The 19833-nt window shown below is 59.5% G+C and overlaps 2 protein-coding genes across 9 annotated transcripts; one reads left to right on the top strand and one right to left on the bottom strand.

Moving 5' to 3' along the window:
• The first annotated feature begins 245 nt into the window (after nt 1-245).
• On the top strand, nt 246-13125 carry THOC5 (THO complex subunit 5). 5 transcript variants are annotated; one of them, XM_085076202.1, is made up of 21 exons: nt 246-356; nt 1103-1214; nt 1521-1601; nt 1992-2135; nt 2770-2883; nt 3470-3567; nt 4155-4301; nt 5958-6072; nt 6499-6631; nt 7571-7648; nt 7807-7847; nt 9024-9123; nt 9262-9370; nt 10508-10609; nt 10700-10796; nt 11049-11163; nt 11890-11993; nt 12079-12166; nt 12296-12411; nt 12582-12772; nt 12944-13125. In XM_085076202.1, the coding sequence occupies exons 2-21, from the start codon at nt 1119-1121 to the stop codon at nt 13005-13007; spliced, it is 2133 nt and encodes a 710-aa protein (XP_084932328.1). In that variant the 5' UTR covers nt 246-356; nt 1103-1118; the 3' UTR covers nt 13008-13125. The 5 variants fall into 5 exon arrangements, with proteins under 5 accessions (XP_084932328.1, XP_084932330.1, XP_084932329.1 ...); XM_085076203.1 differs by lacking the exon at nt 246-356 and adding an exon at nt 438-456; XM_085076204.1 differs by lacking the exon at nt 1521-1601 and having other exon boundaries at nt 247-356.
• Nucleotides 13126-13988: 863 nt separating this feature from the next.
• NEFH (neurofilament heavy chain) lies at nt 13989-19500 on the bottom strand. Of its 4 annotated transcripts, none has more exons than XM_085076196.1 (5): nt 18676-19500; nt 17284-17483; nt 16461-16585; nt 14767-16159; nt 13989-14718 (listed from the first exon to the last, which is right to left on the bottom strand). In XM_085076196.1, exons 1-5 carry the CDS (start codon nt 19466-19468, stop codon nt 14491-14493), a joined length of 2739 nt encoding a protein of 912 aa, XP_084932322.1. In that variant the 5' UTR covers nt 19469-19500; the 3' UTR covers nt 13989-14490. The 4 variants fall into 4 exon arrangements, with proteins under 4 accessions (XP_084932322.1, XP_084932323.1, XP_084932324.1 ...); XM_085076197.1 differs by having other exon boundaries at nt 13989-14679; XM_085076198.1 differs by having other exon boundaries at nt 13989-14661; nt 18676-19499.
• Nucleotides 19501-19833: the final 333 nt, after the last annotated feature.

Here is a 19833-nt window from a genome sequence, read left to right as displayed (position 1 = left end):
AACCCCCCACCCAGTTCTCCCCCTATTCCTGCGGGTACCCTTCTGCACCAGGACCCTCACCCCAGTCCCACCAGTGTCCCCATTGCGGGGGTCTCGCCCTAGGGTTGTATCGCCCCCCCACCCCGCTCCCAGCCGGGATTGAGAATAGGGGAGGAGGCCACGCCCCTTTGATTAGGCCACGCCCACGGCACACACCACGCCCACTAATCGAAGCCACGCCCCAACTACGCCCTGCGGGTCCTCCAGGACGCGAGGTCCGCTAGGGGGCGCTGTAACAACAGCAGTCTCTCGCCGCCGCTCCGCGACGCAGTGTTGTAGCGTGACGTCAGTTCCGGGAGGCGCGGAGGCGAGGCGCGGTGAGTGCGGGGTAACCGGGAGCCCCGGGAGGGGATGGAGGGAAAGGCGCCGGGCCCCTTGTGCTGGGGGACTCTGCAGGGGCGGAAGATCCACGGCACGGTGTGCTGGGGGCTCAGTGGAAGTGGAGGGTCCTGGTCTGGGGGGCGTCTGGAGAGGCGAAGGCCCCATGTTGGGGGTCTGGGGGAGCTCTGAGGGCCCGGGTCCAGTGTGCTGCTGGTCTGGGGGCTCTGAGGAGCGGGGAGTGCCAGGCCAAAGGGTCGGCGGGGGGACTCTGGGGGAGTGAAGGATTCTGCGCCTGATGTGCTGTGGTCTGGGGGTTCTGGAGGAGCGGAGAGTCCCAGGCCTGAGGGTCTGGCAGCTGTGGTGAGGCAGAAGCCACAGTCTCGGTGTATTGGAGTCTGGAGCCTCCGGGGCAGTTGAGTCCCCGGGCGCTGTCTGTTGGAGTCTGGGGGCTCCGGAGGGGATGAGTTCCCGGGTCGGGTGTGTTGGGGGTCTCGAGGTGGCTCAGTGGGAGTGGAGGGTCTGGGGACTCTGTGATGGAGCACAGACCCCGGCCTCACTGTGCTGGTGGAGTTCAGAGCCAGTTTGGGGGAGACTGGGGGGCTAGGAGGGGATGGGAGGTGCAGGATGGGAGGAGGTACAGGAGACACTGCAAAGCCTGGGACGGGCTGGTGTGGGAATCCCGGGATAGCCCCAGTCCAGGCAGTATGGACCGCCACGAACTCCCCCTGTGTCCCCTCCTCAGCCCTGGTAGCAGCATCATGTCGTCTGAGTCCAGCAAGAAGAGGAAGCCCAAGGTGATCCGCACGGATGGGGTCCCCACGGAGGGCAAGCGGGGCAAGGGCGACGCTGACCAGGTACAGACCTGCCCAGGGACCTTCCCACACCCCCTCTGTGTTGGCTTGGTTTTCCCTGCTGGAAAACAATGCCCAGAGAAGCTGTGGCTGCCCCATCCTGGAAGTGTCCAAGGCCAGGTTGGATGGGGCTTGGAGAAACCTGGGATAGTGGAAGCTGTCCCTGCCCATGGGGCTGGGTGGGCTTTAAAGTCCATTCCCACCCAAACTATTCTGTGATTTCATGACCTGTGAGACCCAATTCCCCCAGCTTCCGATGCCTCTTAAACTCCTGCTGTAAATTCCTAAACCTGCTTCCATCTCTTTCAGGAGACACAATCGCTCCTCTGGAGAGTGAGCACAAGGCTGGAGGATCCCTCAGGGATTTGCATGGTGCCTTCAAACCCTCCCGTGAGCAGCAGGATAGTGTAGGATCAGCCAGAGTGGGGATTGGGGTGGAGGAGGAGGAGGAGGAGGAGGAGGAGGAGGAGGAGGAATCACCTTCCTGGTTTATCCTCAGTAGATCATGGAATATCCTGAGTTGGAAGGGATCCACAAGGATCCTCCTGGCCCTGCACAGGACACCCCAGCGGTGTCAATTCAACTCTGTAACAACTAGTAAAAGACAGCCTGTACTTGCCAGGTGTTTCAGTGACTGGTGGGTTTGGGATTGTTGGAACTGAGTCCTCTCCCAGTGTAAAGCCGTGGGATTCATGGGCAGAGGCAAAAATTGCAGTTTGTCTCCTAGAGCCCATTGCAGGTGGGAGGGATGAGCCACGGGAGGTGTTTTTGCCTTGGCAGGATGTCAGGTACTACAGCGAGGAGAGCGAGGTGGATCTGCGCGACCCCATCAAGGACTACGAGCTCTACAGGGAGACCTGCCAGGAGCTCCAGAGGCTCATGGCAGAGATCCAGGAGCTGAAGAGCCGGGGGATCAAGGAAAATGTAAGGAAAAGCCTCCATGTGTGGTGTAATATGTCTATCCTTTGGTGTTTTCCTGTTACTCCCAGAGGAAAGGCAGCAGGAGCTGTGATGTCTCCTGGGCAGAGTCAGGGAAATGAAACAGCCTCCCTTTCCCAGGCTGCTGGGGCAGGAATTGAGGCCCTGGAAATGGAACAGCTTTCCTTCACTTATGCTCCTGGGGGAGAGATTGAGCCCTGGAAATGGAACAGTGTCCCTTGTCCCAGACTCCTGGGATAGGGAATTGAGACCCTGGAAATGGAACAGCCTTCCTTGGTTCAGGCTCCTGGGGCAGGGATTGAGCTCTGGAAATAGAATATCCTCCCTTGTCCTAGGCTCCTGGGACACGTCAGGTGCTTCAGGCTGAACCACCTCTGTTCCTGCTGCTGAGAAAAGTCACTGGAGTGATTCTTTTAGGAGCTTGGCCACCCCCCTCCCCCTCCTCCCAGTTATTCCCAGCAGTGCCCTGTGATCTTGCAGTGGGAAGCTTCCTCGGAAGCCCCAGTGACATAAATGTGGCTCCATAGCAAAGCGTGGAGCCCCTTTTGTGCCAGGAATTCCCTGCAGTGGTGGTGCCAGCCTTCCCTCCTGCTTCCAACCCCTCTCTCCTGCCCCTCAGGCCTCAGAGATCGATGAGCGGCGTGTCCAGAGCTGTGTGCACTTCATGACCCTGAAGAAGCTGAACCGCCTGGCTCACATCCGGCTGAAGAAAGGCAGGGACCAGACCCACGAGGTACCCAGGAGGGGCTGGGAGTGAGCAATGCAGCTGGGGATTTAGGGGGGTTAGAGGTAGAGCTGGTCCTGCCTGTTCTGTGTGCGTGGTGTGAGGAGTTACATCAAAACCAGGTCATGGGGTTTGAGTTGGGGGTTTGTTGGGACATTCCAATGCTGATAAACTCCTGCTGGGTGCAGGGCAGCTGTAATTACATGAATAATGAAGGAGCATATCTGCTTTTGTCTCAAGTATTGTGGGAGCTCAGAAAACTCTGTCTCAAGAGTCTGGTGTGCTGCAGGTGTATAAAGGGGTGGCTGATTGGCCTGGAAGCTCCACACCCAGAATTCTCAGAGAGGGGACTCTGCATGCCCCAGCAAATGAGCCCTGTCCTGTGCTTGGCTTTGAAATGTGCTGGAAGGAGCAGGATCAGTCTCATACCACTATCCTTTGCTTCTCCAGGCCTTAAAAATGTCATTCTTCCCCCCCAAAAATTGTTGCATACCCTGAAACTAGCTGTCCCAAGCTGCTGTGGTTATAGGGGGTGATGACTCTCTCAGGGTGTCTGTCCTGCTCCATCCCTGCTCTGGCCATGTCCATGTTTCAGGCAAAGCAGAAGGTCGATGCCTATCACCTGCAGCTTCAGAACCTGCTCTACGAGGTGATGCACCTGCAGAAAGAGATCACCAAGTGCCTGGAGTTCAAGTGAGTGTGGCCAGGGAGCAGAAGGAGTGATGGTGTGTCTGGATGGGTGGATGATTCCTGCATTTGGGAGCTCTTTCCGTGTTTCCTGAGTCTGTTGAGGGAGCAGAGCAGGTGCTCCAGGTGTTGTGTAATCATAGAGTGGTTTGGGTTGGAAGGGACCTTAAAGATCATCTTGTCCCATCCCCTGCCATGGGCAGGGACAGCTTCCACTATCCCAGGTTGCTCCAAGCCCTGTCCAGCCTGGCCTTGGACACTGCCAGGGATCCAGAGGCAGCCACAGCTTCTCTGGGCACCCTGTGCCAGGGCCTGCCCATCCTCCCAGGGAACAATTCCTTCCCAATATCCCATCTCTCCCTGCCCTCTGGCAGTGGGAAGCCACTCCCTGTGTCCTGTCCCTCTATCCCTTATCCCAAGTCCCTCTGCAGCTTTCCTGGAGCTCCTGGAGGCACAGACAGTGGAGGAGAAAACAAGTTCAGCTCACTGATGGTGGTGGTTCACGTGGTGGAGGGAAGTTGGGGCAGAAAGCACCAGTAGGGCACATTGAGCACTTCTCACCCTTCCCTGATCTAACCCCTGTGTCCTGGCAGATCCAAACACGAGGAGATCGAGCTGGTAAGCCTGGAGGAGTTCTACAAAGAGGCCCCCCCTGAAATCAGCCGTCCTGCCATCACCCTGAACGAGCCCCACCAGCAGACCCTGGCCCGCCTGGACTGGGAGCTGGAGCAGCGCAAGAGGTGGGTCAGAGGTCTTCCCACTCCATGTTTCTCCTCCAGGGGTCTGGGCAGACACCCAGAGCTGCCGGGAGAGCAAATGTAGGGATGAAGGTTTTCACACCCTCTTGGGTCAGTGTGGAACAAGCCATTTATTGTGTGAGTGGGAGATTCCCTCTGTGTGTGTGGAGCTGGGCTTGCTGGGATCCGTGTTCCACAGGTCAGGGAGTTCTCTTTCACTGCCTGATGATCCCTGTTCTCCCTGCCATGCAAGGAGCAAAGGGAGCCCATCCTGGCTGGAGCTGCTGCCAATCCGTGCCATGGTGTGGAGCTGCCAACCATGCCAGGCTGGGACAGTCCCGTGTCCTGCTGCTGGCGTCACCACTGTCCCAGGGCTCAGCTGCTCCCTGACTCTTGCCCCCTGGCAAAAGCAAACATGACACAGCATTCCTGTGTTTGAAAAACAGTCAGGCAGTGTCCAGGAATGCTTTCTGGAAAGATCAATTGGAATGTGCTGGTTGGTGCTGCCTGAGGGCAGCTCAGCAGAGCAGTGGGAGGGTGCTGAGAGGCCTCCAACCCCTAGTGCTTCCCCTTTCCCAGACCCTTTCCTTAAACCCTTTTGCCTGGTGGAAGGCAGAGCTGGAATCCTTCAGCTGGCTCTGCCTGCAGCACAAGCAGAGGAGGGTCCAGCCTGTAGATCTCAGAGGGTTCTGCTTAAGAACAATCATTGCAAACCTCCTGGAGACCCACAGCTACACAGTCAATTGCTGAAAACCTTTGGAATTCCCTGTCCTTGCTCTGTGGTATCTATGGAATGCCACTGTCCATCTACCACCACTGCTGAGGTGGGAAATGGTCTGTTCAACTCCTCAAGAGCCAGTGGTGCTTTCTTCACTTTCTGGTGTCATTGGGGTTGTTCACACCCATCCATAGCTTATGTTGGTGTTTTTAGCTGTGCAGCCCCATGGAGTGCTGGATTGGCTTTGGAATCTTTTGTGAAGTGCCTCTGGAGTGGCGTGCAGGGATTTCAGTAGCTCTCTTTGGGGAAGATGTGTGAAAACCAGACCTCAAAACTTGTGCAGGAGCTTGTTGGGATGTGCATTGACCCCCACACATAGTTCTGCTTGGAAACAGAAGTTTTCAAGTCCTGGAATGTCAGGTCTGTTACCCCTTGGAAAGACTTTGTCCTGGGCAGGTCACTTCCATATTCAGTTTCCCTGCTCCTGTTGGGAAAGGGCTTGCAGTCAGCAGCAGTAAGGAGATTTAATGTGTTCTCCCTAAACATGAGTGTATCCAGGGCTCAGAACATCATGGTGAGCTTGGATTTTCCTGAATTTTCCGTATTAAACCTTGACCATGTGACATGGAGTGACTCTGGGGATATGAAGTGGAAAAGCCTCTTAGGGAGCTTGGAGGGGTCGTGGCTGCTGGCAGCAGAGCCTGGTGTGGGAGCAGATCTCCTGAGGGAAGATCTAGTTGCTGCCCCTTCTCAGAACACAGTGTGAGGCTGAGCTTCCCCTTTCTCCCCCTGGTTGTTTTCCATCTATGATCAATTCCTTCCTGCCTCCACTTGCCCTTGGCATTAGGAGCTCTGTGTTAACCCCATGTCTGAGCTCTGGTGGTGCTGAGCTGAGCTTTCGTAGCTGTGGTGTGTGGCAGTGACAGAATTCCCACCCTTAGACTGGCAGAGAAGTACAAGGAATGCCTGACCAGCAAGGAGAAGATCCTGAAGGAGATTGAGGTGAAGAAGGAATATCTGAGCAGCCTCCAGCCTCGACTCAACAGCATCATGCAGGTACCTGAGCTCTGCAGGATGTCACGCTCCGAGGGGCAGCTCCTGGGCTGGCTTGGATTTGGAGATGTTTCATTCTCCCTGAGGGTGGGAGAGGGGCAGATCTGAGAGCCCTCTGGAGTTTCCTCGTTTATGCAGCAATTCCTGCAGAACTGCGGCTGCAGGAGCTGCTAAATGGACCTTTCCCTGGAGAGCCCCACGCAGCTCCAGCCCCCTGCAACTGCCTTGGGAGGGAAGAACAGGAGAAGGAACTGGGTTATTTCCAGATCCAAAACCTTCCCAGCAGAGGCAGCTGCCAGCTCTTTCCTGGGAGCTCTGTGTGGTGTTTAACCCTGCACTGCCGCTGCTGTGTGGCTTGTCTCCAGCTCTCAGGGTGAGGAGGATGAGCTGTTCCTTCCTGGTGACAAAGGCTCTGCCTGTCCCTCCTAGGCCTCTCTGCCTGTCCAGGAATACCTGTTCATGCCCTTCGACCAGGCCCACAAACAGTATGAGACTGCCCGGCACCTCCCGCCGCCTCTCTACGTCCTCTTCGTCCAAGCCAGCGCCTACGGACAGGCCTGTGGTGAGCAGTGAAGGGAACAGTGCCTCTCCATGGGGCAGATTTCACTGCTGCTTGCAGGAATCACCACTCTTTGGGGGTCTTTCCCTGCTGTCTGCTCTGCTGTCAGATTCTGCTGAGCCCAGAGCAGCAGGGTGGCCTGACAGCACAGTGAGGCAGCAGCATTTGAAACCTTGTTTGCTCAGCTATCTTGCTGGAATAAGTGCTTGGGAAGCTCCCTTCCCACCCCTTCCCCCCTTCCCAAGGTCGGCAGGGATGTCCTTGCAGCCTGTGAGCTGGCTGGGTGCTGTCACAGCTTCCCCAGAGCTGTCACCCCCTGCCTTGTGCCACCCATGGGTGATGGGAACTCCAGGGCAGCTGATGCCTTTTCCTGACCTTACAGAGACCCTTCCCATGGCTCACCTGTCCTTCATGCCTTCAGGAAGCTTTGTATTTCAAGGGGCTTTCTGGAACATCCCTGAGTCAGGAAGGATTTCCTGGAAAGGGTCAGGAATCCCACTGGCCTGTGCACACCTCCTGTGTGCTGAGGGCTGTGGTGTCACCCGTTCCTCTCGGTGCCAGAGGAGCATGAGAGTACACTGTGCCACTTGGCCACACCAGGTCCCTGCTAAGAGGCATCCACAGCCATGGTGACACTGCTCCTCAGTCCCTGCTTGTGTCAGCCAGACCCCAACCCTTCTTGGCTCTTGATAAAGGTGTGGCCATTATGGTTTCCAGGGAGAGTCCCTCAAAACCCAGCATTTTCCATCCTCTGACCCCATCCTGCCCAGGAGATCCAGCCCTGTGCTGGCTTCCCAGAACCTTCCAGACAACTGCTCTTCCCATTGGTCCTTTGTTGGAGCTTCCTCCACCAGGAACCAGCTTTTGGGGCAAGGCTGCTCTGCCCACTGCTTTTCCAGCAGGAGTGGGATTCCCAACTCAGTTTTCCTGTCTCCTCTGCAGATAAGAAGCTGGTGGTGGCCATTGAAGGGAGCGTGGAGGAAGCCAAGGCGCTTTACAAGCCACCTGAGGACTCTCAAGGTGAGTGCCTGGGGACTTGTTTGTGTGTGTCTGCAGCTCCTGGGACCCTGCTTTTGTTGGGAGGGGGTGACGGGGGGGCCATGGCCTTGGGAAAAGGGCTGGCAGTCCTGCTGGTAGTGGGAGCACTAAACTCTGCTGACAGCCCTCTCTCTGCACAGATGATGAGAGCGATTCTGACGCAGAGGAGGAGCAGACCACGGTAAGGGACATTGCTGTCACCCTCTGGGTCCTGTCCTAGCACTGCATCGTGGGAGAGCTGGGTCTGAGTGGGGCTGGGAACTGCCCCTGCATGCTGTGAGTGTGTGTGGAGGTGCAGTGATGTTAAATCCTGACCTTTCTTGGGAGGAGGGAGCTGCCATTTGCAGTTTGTGTCCCAAATGCAGGAGCAGCCGGGGTACAAAGCTGCTCCTCTGGTGTCCCACCACGCTCACATTCCGCCTGGAGCTGCTCCACTTTGTATAAATAGCCTGAGGGCAGGGAGCTGGTGTCCAACAGGGAAGGATCTGTGTCCATCCCGTGCCAAAAGCATTCTCTGCACCAGGGGTTGTTCAGCACTCCTTGGAGGAAGTGTTTCTACTACAGATGATTCCTGCTGGATGTTGAGCAGAGGCTGGAGGTGCTGGTTGCTCCCACCATCAAAGCCTGAGGGGGCTCTGGGCCTCCACTCCCACTGCCCAGCAGTGCTGGGTGTATGGGGCTGTTCCTGTGGGGAAGGGTAAAGGGAAGGGCCTCAGGTATCCAGGGAAGGGAAGGGAGCTGGGGAAGGGGCTGGAGCCCCAGGAGCAGCTGAGGGAGCTGGGGGGACTCAGCAGGGGAAAAGGAGGCTCAGGGGGACCTTCTGGCTCTGCACAACTCCTGACAGGAGGGGCCAACTGGGGGGTCAGGCTCTGCTCCCAGGGGACAGGGACAGGAGGAGACGAAATAGCCTCAAGCTGTGCCAAAGAAGGACAAAAGCTCCTTCACAGAAAGGGCTCTCCAGCTGCCCAGGACAGTGGTGGAATCCCCATCCCTGGAGGGATTTAGAAGTCCTGTGGATGTGGCGCTTGGGGACATGGGTTAGTGGTGGCCTGTGCAGTGCTGTGGCAGTGGCTGGACTCTGTGCTCTCAGAGGGCTTTTCCAACATTCTGGGTTCTGCCTCTTGCAGTGGAAAAGCTTTTGGGGCCAGCAAGTCCTTGGCTTTGTCTCCTAAGAGTGGAGACAATCCTTGGAGCTGAAGGAATGACAGGAACCAGAGTTTCCTGCTCCCCAACCTCCCCAGGACAGCTGTGGCCGTGGTGCTGGGGGTTTGGGGAACTGGACTGGAAGGAAAGAGCAGCGGGCTGAGAAGGGTTGGTGAGGAGCAGGAGAAGGCTCTGACAGCTGTGTTCCCCCCAGAAGCGGCGCAGGCCCACCCTGGGGGTGCAGCTGGACGACAAACGCAAGGAGATGCTGAAGCGCCACCCCTTGTCTGTCACCCTCGACCTCAAGTGCAAAGGTGAGAGGCTCTGGGGTGTGACAGCAGCTCAGGGACTGACCCCACCAGCACCCTCAGGGTCCTTGGTGGGAGCTGAGGGTGTGGAGGGGTTTCTCTGAGCTGGAGCAGGCACCAATGTCACCCCTTCTGTGTGGGCAGATGACAACGTGCTGCACCTGACCTTCCACTACCTGATGAACCTCAATGTCATGACAGTGAAAGCCAAGGTGACCACTGCTGTGGAGATGACCACGGCCATCAGTGCTGGGTAAGGAGAGCCCTGGGGGCACTGAGCCTGGAGATCATTGGGCAATGACTCCGTGGGATTTGGGAGCCCTGCACAGTCTGGAGATCACTGGACAGTGACTCCATGGGATTTGGGAGCCCTGCACAGCCTGGAGATCATTGGGCAGTGACTCCATGGGATTTGGGAGCCCTGCACAGTCTGGAGATCACTGGACAGTGACTCCATGGGATTTGGGAGCCCTGCACAGCCTGGAGATCATCAGGCAGTGCCCCCTCTGCCCTAGTGGGTCCAGAAGCCCTCCACAGCCCAAGCACCCTCCTCTTCCTCTCCTGTGCCATGACAAGCCCCAGTCAGGGAATTTGGGAACCTCCCAGCAGTGCCAGAGCTGTCAGGAGCTGGGGGAAAGCCTCTCCTGCTGACACATTCAGCCTCCCTCCCTTGGCTGCAGAGCCTGGCAGCTCCCCTCACCTGACTGCTCCTGAGGTCACCTTGTCCAGCTGCAGCTGCCTCTCCCTGTGCTCCCCAGAGCCCGCTGGAGCCTGGTTGGTGTGAGGAATAGCTGAAGTGGCAGCTGAGGGAGCCTGCCTAGGGAGCTCCCACCAGCTGCTAGCTGTCTGGTGGCTCTCCCTGGGACAGGAGGTGCCTGAGGAAGAGGGAAGTGGGAGAAGCTGGGCTGGGCCTACTGGGGAGCAAGTGCTGCTTCCCAGCCTGTCCCATATGCAGCCTCCTCATCCTTTTGGGGTTCTTGCTGCAGACACCCCATAACCTCTGTGCAGCACCTGGAGGTCCTGGGCAGGATGTTCCCTTCCTCCTGCTGCCCTTGGCTGTGCTACCCCAAATCAGGAAGGCTGTGCCTTGAGCCAGACCCCAAATCCTATAGCCTGTTGTGCTTGGTTGGGCTTGTGAGTACAGTCAGATGTGAATAATTTTATGACATGGGAGGGAGCAGCTTCCTGGAAGAGCAGGAGCTGGTGCCCTGTGATTTCCATCTTCCAGCCAGGAAGGAGACAGCTCTCCTTTTGGAGTGGAGCTGGGGGAAAGTCATTCTGCTCTTGAACTCATGGAGCTCATAATGCCCTTCTCTGGGCTTGAGGCCTGTTTGTGGGGAGATGTGGAGCCCAGGCTGCTGCTGACTCACCTCTCCCCTCTTTCTACCAGGGACTTGCTCTCCCCAGACTCCCTCCTCAACTGCCTCTATCCAGGCGACCATGGCAGGAAAACACCCAACCCAGCCAACCAGTTCCAGTTTGATAAAGTGGGGTGAGTGTCACCCAGGCCATTGCCAGGAGTTCCTCCAGCACAGCAAATCCCTCTCTGCCTTGATGTGACCCTTCCTCATTGTTCCCACAGCATCGTGACCCTGAGTGACTACGTGACAGAGCTGGGACACCCCTATGTGTGGGTGCAGAAGCTGGGTGGCCTGCATTTCCCCAAGGATCAGCCTCAGGCATGGCACAAACCCTCCCCTCTCCCCCATAACATCAAGCTGAGGTGTAGGGTCCTGTCCTGTCCCCCTGCTGGCACCAGCTGCTCCCAAACCACAGCTGGGACAGGCTGGGCTGGGCTGAGTCTGTGTGTGGGGCTGTGCTGATGTGTTTATGTCACACACATGATAGTCCAAGCCCAGCTAGTGGCACTGAATGATGGCTACCTGTCCCTGTGGGGGTGGCTCGTGGCCTGACATCTCTCCTGCCCACAGCACACGGTGGCTGCAGACAATTCCCTGAGTGCCAGCCACATGGAGCTGACAGTGAAGCTGCTCCGGAGTCGCCTGCAGTCCCGCCTGGCCCTGCACAAGCAGTTTGCATCCCTTGGTGAGTGCCAGGCTCCCTGCCCATCCCTGGGGTCACAGGATGCAGTGGCAGGGTCCTGGACTTCCTATCCATCTCTGGTGACAGGGGTGCAGTGGCAGGGTCCTGCTGGGCTCTGTGGGGACACAGGTGGCAGTGGCAGAGTCCTGATGCAGGGAAGAGATGCTTCCAGCTCCAGGTGGCTGTGTTGTTCCTGAATCCCAGTTACTCCACACTGCTCCCCATCTTCAGCCAGTGCCTGAGCTGGGAGGGAGGGCAAAATACCAGCAACAACCAGAGAGGAGACACCAGCTGGCTGATGTCACCTTTGATGGGTGGCAGTGCCAGCCTCAGCATTTCCAGTTGTTCCCTCTGCCCTTGGGAGTTGTAGGAATGAGGGAACTGTCCTATATTGGGTGACAGAGGAAGGCTGTGCCCCTTCTGGTGCCCAGCACCTCTTTGGGTATGGCCATCCCAGCCCTGGGAAGTAACTGGGACATGGTGGGAGATTAACTGCATGCCATGCATGTTGTGTGCCTGTCAAACAGTGCAGGATCCAGTGGGATCACAGGCCAGGAATCCAGTGGGATCGCAGCCCAGGCCTTTGCTGCTCTTGCTGGGCACCTGATGGCAGTGCTGAAGGATAATATCATCCCCAGGTCCAACTTTGGGGGTGTCCCTGCTGCAGGGCAGTGACAGAGCTGTGTCCCCAGCCCTGCCCTGCTCAGGTGGCCTTGTCCTTGCTTTCAGAGCACGGAGTTGTGCCAGTGTCCAGCGAGTGCCAGCAGCTCTTCCCGACCAAGATTGTCTCCCGCCTGGTGAAGTGGACTGCCATTCCCTACGAGGATTATGCTGTAAGTGCTGAGCACAAGACTGAATTCCTCCCTTCCAGCTCCCCCATGGCACTGGAGCTGCTCATTCTTCCTTATCTCCTCTCAGGAGCTGCCCTACACTAAGGATGTGATAGAGGCTGGCTTGGCTGAAGACACTCACCTCTACTACATGGCCCTGATAGAGAGGGGAACAGGTAGGGACCTTTCTTTCCCTTGGGAATTCCCAGTCCCCACCCCAGACACGCCCAGAGCAGCTTCTGGGTTTTTTCCTGGATAATCCACCTGGTTGGAGGCCCTGTGAGTGACACCTTTTCCCTGCTCAGCCAAGCTCCAGGCAGCTGTGGTCCTGAATCCTGGTTATTCCACACTGCCTCCCGTCTTCAGCCTGTGCCTGAACTGGAAGGGGGAGAGGAACAGCAGCAACGACGACAACATTCGGGTACTGTGGGGTGGGGACAGAGGGGGCTGGAGCACCCCTGGCTTTTTTGGGGTGTCCCCAGCAGTTCTGTGTCCATAACAAGGCAATGTTGGAGTGAGCTGGTGGCTGGACACTCCTGGGAATGCAGAGTAGGGATCCAAGCCTGTGCCAACCTAATCCCTGTTTTCCAGGCCATGGAGAGTGAGGTCAATGTGTACTACAAGGAGCTGTGGGGGCCCAAACCAGGCTACCAGCTCCTCACCAACCAGCTGCAGCGCCTGTGCATGGTGCTGGACGTGTACCTGGAGACAGAGCCCCATGATCCCAGTGTGGAGGGACCCAAGGAATTCCCCCAGGAGAAGATGTGTCTGCGCCTGGTCAGGTGGGAGCAGGGTGGGGGTGAGGGTGCTGGCAGGGGCTCTGGTGGCATTGCTGTTCCCTGGAGCCAGCCTGGAAGCCTGTGCTGTGGGGATGTGCCCCAGTATCCCAGGAACTGGGCTTTTTCCATGGGATCTTCCTGATCCCTGTGGGTCACAGCCTCTCCCTCTTCCAGGGGTCCCCTGCGCCTGAAGCCCTTCAAGTTCAACTACCCCCAGGGGTTCTTCAGCCATCGCTGAGCACTCGTCCCCTCCATGGCAGGAGTGTTCCCATCCTGACATTTCAGCTCCTTTTCCAAGATTTCGGGTTTTGTTTGAAAGTTTTATAGCCAAAGGGATTAAACTGAACTGAAGAAAACGTGTGGGTGCCTTGTCTGGGCAGAGGGCTGGGATGGGGAACTTGCAGGGGCTGCAGCAAGCCCTGTGTCCCATCCCTGGGCTCTGACAGCCTTTCCTGGGATGCTGCCTACCTCCTGACTTCCCACCACAGGGACTGGGGAGCTGAGATGGCTAAATGCTGAGGTGGCTAAAAATAGCCTTTTTCCGGAGCCCGCACTGCAGCCCCAGCCTGTCCTTGCCGGCTGGCTGCCATCCCACTTGGCACAATCCCTGCAGCCTGGGGGGCTTCTCTGCTCCCTGGGCTTGGAGGGGAGCAGGGCAGTGTCCTGGGAGAGGCAGGATGAGGGTTAGGACAGCCCAGCATCCCAGCTCCTCCTGCTTGGCATCAGGGAGTTGGGAAGTGTCCCCTGCCTGGCACCTCTCTGAGTCAGGGTCCTGCTCCACATCCAGGCTGGCAGAGCTGGGGTTCCATCCCCACTCCCAAGATCACTGTCCCTCCTTCATCTCAGCCTCTCTGTGGAGTGATTTCTCCCCCAGGAGGGCTGACAGCCCTTCTCCTGCCCCCCCCAGCCCCTGCCCTCAGTGCAGTGCTGCAGTGCTGGGCTGTGCCGCAGCCCTTGGGTTAAACCAGGCTCTCCCAGTCCCTTGGGAGCCATGCTTTAAAAAAAGAAGAGAAAAAAATGCACTGCAATGCTTTGGAAAGCATGAGGAGCATGGCCCTGTTTCCATCCTCAGGACACAGGGTCCTTTGTGCCTGCTGAGGGTTGTGTTGTCCCTCTGGAAAGCCCCGTGTCACCCACCCCAGCCCTGGGTGACATCCCAGCCCTGCATTCCCACCTTCCTTCCCTGTCTTCCCTCCAGGACAAACCAGCAGAGCCAGGGTGTCTCTGTAAGCACTTTTATTTGGTTATTGCACAGAAAGCAAAGATCAGTGGGCTGAGGTTCCTGGTGCACCGTGTGTGTCTGTGAGCATCCCAGCAGCTCCCAGCCTCTCCCAGCACTGCCCGGAGGGACTGTCACCCTCCAGGGCAGGGCAGGACCCCGCCAGCCCCCCCAAGCAGCTACAGCTCTGCATTGCACTCATCCATCCATTGCACATACATTAAATAAATGCACTTAGAGGAGAAGGGAGGTGGGGTTCCCCTGAGGGCTCCCCCTCTTCTCCTGGGTTATAATTCAAGTGTTTAAATGTGGCGCTCGGCGAATATCACGTTCTGCGAGGGAAGCAATCGCCCACCCGAGGGGCTCTCACGGCCTATTGCTAAGGGAAAGCCTGGCCTGGGGGGCCCTGGGGGTTCCTGGGATCCCACCCCGGGCACAGCCATCGGAGGGAGCAGAGCAGCTCCCACGCCCGGAGGTGCCTTTGGTGCCCGGGACTCTCCCATCACTTCTTCCCTGGCACTGGCTCTGGGGCTGTGCCCTCCTTGCTGGAGGGAGCCTCAGCTTTGGGGGGGTCCTTACTGGCTTTGGGCTCATCTTTGGGTTTTGCTTTGGCTTTGGGTTCCTCTGCCTTCTTGGGTTCCTCTGCCTTCTCCTTCTTGGGTTCCTCCACCTTCTTGGGCTCCTCTGCCTTCTCCTTCTTGGGCTCCTCCACTTTCTTGGGCTCCTCTACCTTCTCCTTCTTGGGCTCTTCCACCTTCTCTTTCTTTGGTTCTTCCACTTTCTTCTTGGGCTCCTCCACCTTCTCCTCAGCCTTTGGCTTTTCAGCCTCCTTGGTGGCCACTTTGCTGACCTCCTGCTGAGGTTTTGCTGGAGCCTCCTCTGCTTTTCCCTCTTCGGCAGGTTTGGGGCTTGGCTTGGTTGTCTCTTTGGCCTGTGGAGCTGGAGGCTCTGGCACAGCAGCCGCCTTCTCTTTGGGTTTCTCCTCTTCCTTGGCTGGAACATCCTTCTTGGGAGCTTCCTCCTTCTTACCCTCCTCAGCCTTGGCAGGAGCCTTCACCTCCTTGGGCTGCTCCTCCTTGGCAGGGGCTTTCGGAGCAGGGCTTGGCTCCTTGGCTGGGGCCACTTCCTTCTGTGGAGACTTGGCCTCCTCCTTCACGGGAGATTTCACCTTCTCAGGGGACTTCACAGCTGGGGGCTTGGCCTCCTCCTTGGAGGGGGTTGGGGGCTTCTCTGGGGATTTCACAGCTGGGGACTTGGCCTCCTCCTTAGAGGGGGTTGGGGGCTTCTCTGGGGATTTGACAGAGGGGGGTTTGGCTTCCTCTTTTGAGGGAGTTGCAGGTGGCTCCGGGGACTTCACAGCTGGGCTCTTGGCCTCTTCTTTAGAGGGGACTGTGGGTTTCTCTGGGGACTTGACAGTTGGGGTCTTGGCCTCCTCTTTTGAGGGGGGTGTGGGTTTTTCTGGGGACTTCACTGTTGGGGTCTTGGCTTCATCCTTTGAAGGAGGGGCAAGTTTCTCTGGGGACTTCACTGTTGGGGTCTTGGCCTCCTCTTTTGAGGGGGTCGGTGGCTTTTCAGGTGATTTGACAGTGGGAGTCTTGGCTTCCTCCTTTGAGGGGGTTGGAACTTTCTCTGGGGACTTCACAGCCGGGCTCTTGGCCTCCTCCTTTGAGGGGGTTGCAGGTTTTTCTGGGGATTTCACAACTGGGGTCTTGGCCTCCTCCTTTGAGGGTGTGGGGGGCTTTTCAGGGGACTTGGCCTCCTCCTTAGAGGGGGACTCCGGTTTCTCTGGGGACTTGGCCTCTTCCTTCGATGGGGACTCAGGTTTTTCAGGGGACTTGGCCTCCTCCTTTTCAGGAGATTTGGCCTTTTCTTCACCCTCTTCTTCAGCTTTCGTCTCTTCTTCTCCCTCTTCCTCCTCCTCTTCAGCTTTTTCCTCTTCAGCCTCCTTCTCAGCCTCCTCCTCCTCTGTGACCTCCTCGGTCACCTGGATTTCCTCTGTCTGCTCCTCTACAATCACTGTCTCCTTCTCCGATTTTTCCACCACCTTGATCTTCTCCTCACTCTTCACCTTGATGCTGGTGGTGATGCTGGGAGGCTTTGGGACCACCTCGGGGTAGGAGAGCATCCCAATGCCAGTCTCGAGCCGATATTCCTCCCCTTCCAGGAGCTTTCTGCCAGGGAGAGACCAGAGCAGGGAACTCAGTGATGGCTTCTCATCTCCTCTTGTGCCCAGGAGCTGCCAGCAATGTCCTGCAGCTCCATCTCCCTCCCTGCCCCATCCTGGATGACTCTGCAGCTCCTGCACCCTGGGATGAGCAGTTTTCCTCACCCTTCCCTCCACACACCTCTGGGTCACCCAGCTGGACATTGCCCACTCTGGGTTTGGAGGATGGATGATTTTCTATTGTTAACAAGGGACCTGGAGCACACCTGGCCGAGGCCCCCAAACCTTCTCCGGTTTCCCCACTGTACCTGTAGGCAGCAATTTCGATGTCCAGGGCCATTTTGACATTGAGCAGGTCCTGGTACTCCCGGAGCTGAGCTGCCATCTCCCACTTGGTGTTCCTCAGCTCGCTGTCAAGCTGCTGGATGGTTTCCTGTGGGCAGACAGAGCAATACTGGGAGGACACATACAGCACAGTCCCCAGGAGCAGGGGACACAGAGCACCTCTAAACTGCCCCCTGGTCCCCAGCACCAGGATGTCCTCACAGAGGAGTCTGCAGCCACCTCTTCCTGCTGACACACAGGGAAGGGGACACATCCAGGGTGCCCAGTTGCCTTGGGGAACCTGGCAGGAGCCCTGCATCCCCTGAGCAAGGAGCTGCACTCCAGCTGAGCCCTGGCCCACTCCCAGAACTCTCTCCAGCAGGGACAAGCTGTGGGAATGCTTCTGCGGCTTGGGTGAGTCCAGTGGGAACTGATCTCCAGCCAGAGGCTGATAGGGCATCACCTTGGAGTCAGCACTTCATTCCAAGGCCACCAATACAGCCCTCACTTCCCAGATGTGGGGGACAGGATGTGGCCTGAATCCTGGACACACTTCCATGTTGTTTGTGACCATGACAGGCAGCTCAGTGCCAGGCAGAGCCATGGGGCAGCTCCAGGGGTGCTGAGGGACACAACAGCCTAGACACCACGTCAGGCTCCGGGCTCCTGATCCCTGTGGGCTGGGGAAGGCTGTGCCACAGCCCCGAGCTTTTGCCACAGCTCACTCACAAAACCCCAGCACTGCTCCTCCCCAGCAGCCAGCTGGTCCCTCCCCAGCCTGGGCCGCTGCCCACTGCACCACGGTACCTGGTAGGACAGGACATCTGCATGATGGCGCTCCTCCGAGTCCTGCCTCTGCCTCTCCAGCGACTCCTGGGTCCCTTTGAGGGCTTCCAGCTCGGTGGTCTTGGCCTGGAGCTGCCGGCGGTACTCGGTGATCTCCTCCTGGGCCAAGCGCATGGCATCCGTGTTCACCTTGGCCACCTCCGAGAGCTTGTCCAGCCTCACTGCAACGGGGAAAAAGGAAGCTGCAGGGCGGGAGGGAAGGAGGCTGCAGCCTCCCCTCCTTGGGGAAACGCAAACCTTTCCATGGCACACACCCCTGTGCGTGTCCTCTGCAGAGCCGTCCCAGGCTCCCTGAGCACTCTGCCTTCCCCACCCCTCGCTCCGTCTGTGCCGGCAAGTGGAGGAGGACGGGCAGGACGAGCTCGGGGGTTGTTTCTGCCATCCTGGACTTCAGCCGCTGCAGCCCCGCGCTGCAGCCCCCGCCTCCCCTTCAGCTGTACCACAGCCCCGTCCCCATGCTGCCCCCGTCCGCATCCCAAAGACGCCAACCCCAGCCCGAGGCGGGGGGGGTTTGCCGCAGCGCCCTGCGGACACCCCAGGGGACAAGGCGGGGCACACGATGAGGGGACAGGAAAGGGGGACACCGATCCTGCGGCTCCCAGGGCAGCCCCCGCCCCGCAGGACAGGCGCCCTGGGCTCGGCGCTGCCGCTGCCCGCGGTGCTGAACCGCCGCTGTCCGCGGTGCTGGACGCGCCCTGCGCGCCAGGGGGGCCAAGTCTGGGGGAGCAGACCCCACCCCGAGCCCTCCCGCACGGTAGTGTCCTCCCCCCCAAGAACGGCCATTCCCTGTCCTCTCCTCCCGCACCAGGGATGCGGTAACACCCCCACCCCAGCACTGCAAACACCCCTGGCCTCGCCCCAGCTGAGAGGGCCCAGCACAGCTCCCTGCAGCGTTAGGGGACTCCAGCACGCCAAAAACTTGTGGGGTGCCGGGGCAGTGATCCTGGCACCCTCCTCAAAGCGCGCTGCGGGGCACAGGGGGTCGGGCACCCCACCTGCAGGCACAGGAGGTCTGGTGGCAGGGATGGGGTCACCCTGAAGCCTTCCCAGAACGCTAGATGTACGGGGGGTCCCTGCACGCCCCTAGAGGGGGGAGAATCTAATACCCTCCCGGAGCACAATATATGGGAGTCCCTGCACCCTCCAGGAGCCCAGAATAGATGGGAGGAGTCCCTATACCTCCCGGGGTGGGGGACCTTAAACACAACATAGCGAGCGGGGTGTCCCCGCATCCCTCGGGACTCCCTCGCTCTCCGTGCTCCAACCCTGTCCCTGAGCGCTGCAGCCCAGCGTGTCCCCGGGGAGGGACAGGGATGCCGCCAGAGCGTTTGGCGGCCACACCCACGCACTCACCGCGGAACCACTCCTCGGCCTGCAGGGTGCTGCGGGCCGTCGTGCCCTCCAGCTGTGCGCGCAGGTCGCGGAGCGCGGCGGTGACTCCGGGGCGCAGGGACGAGGGGGGCTCGGCGGGCAGCTCGGGGCGCGCCCCGCGCAGCAGCGCTCCCACCTCGGCGCGGTGCTGCCTCCGCAGCAGCTCCGCCTCCTCCCGCAGCGCCCGGGCTCGCTCCTCCAGCGGCGCCCGCGCCCGCTCCTCCTGCGCCGAGCGCTGCGCCAGCCCGCGGGCCGCCGCCTCCAGCTCCGAGCGCTGCCGGGCCTCTTCCTCCAGCCTTCCCCGCAGCGCCGCCACGTCCTCGGCCAGGCGCGCCCGCTCCAGCCGCAGCTGCCCCTTCTCGGCGCCCAGGCGCAGCACGGTGCCCCGCATGTCCCGCAGCTCCCGCGCGTACAGCTCGCCCATGGCCGAGCGCCCCGCCTGCTGCTGCCGCAGCGCCGCCGCCTCTGCCGCCAGCGCCCGGTTCTGCTGCTCCAGCGCCCGCACCCGCTCGATGTAGCCGGCGAAGCGGTCGTTCAGCACCTGCAGCAGCTCCTTCTCGTTGCGCGCCCGCGGTTCGCCGTTCAGCGAGTCCAGGCTCTCGGTGGAGGACGCGGCCGCGCTGCCGCCGCCGCCCCCCGCCACCCGCGCCCGTCCCGTCACCGGGGCCGACCACGAGTAGAAGCCGCTGGACGCGGCGGAGCGCGGGGGAACGCGGCCCGGCTCCTTGCGGAGCCCCCCCGGGGGGCCCAACAGCGTCTCCAGCATCAGGCTCATGGCGACCCCCGCCCTCGCTGCGGCACCGCCGCGGCCGCCCGCTTTATAGGGCTCGGGACGGCCGCTCCGCCCCGCCACCGGCAGTGGGGGTGGGCACCGGCACCGCCACCGGCACCGCCCCGCGCCGCCGCCGCAGCCCGCGGGTGCGGGGGGACCGCGCTGCCACGCCCCGGTGGGGAGCGGGAGTCACAGGAGGAAGGAGCGGCAGCCCCCCGGCAGGACAGCGGCACCCCCAGGGCACAGCAGGACCCCGGAGTAGAAAACGGGACCCCCGGGAAGAGAGCGGAGAGTTCCCAGAGGGAGCACAGAACACCCAAGGCAGTTAGTGAGACCCCCGGGAATAGAGAATGGGACCCTCGGGAAGG

Source organism: Lichenostomus cassidix, chromosome 15, assembly GCF_008360975.1.
Source record: "Lichenostomus cassidix isolate B80296 chromosome 15, HeHo_3.0, whole genome shotgun sequence".
In the NCBI taxonomy this organism is placed as follows: Eukaryota; Metazoa; Chordata; class Aves; order Passeriformes; family Meliphagidae; genus Lichenostomus; species Lichenostomus cassidix.
Note: the sequence above shows the minus strand (reverse complement) of the source record. Positions and strands in the feature narration are given on the sequence as shown.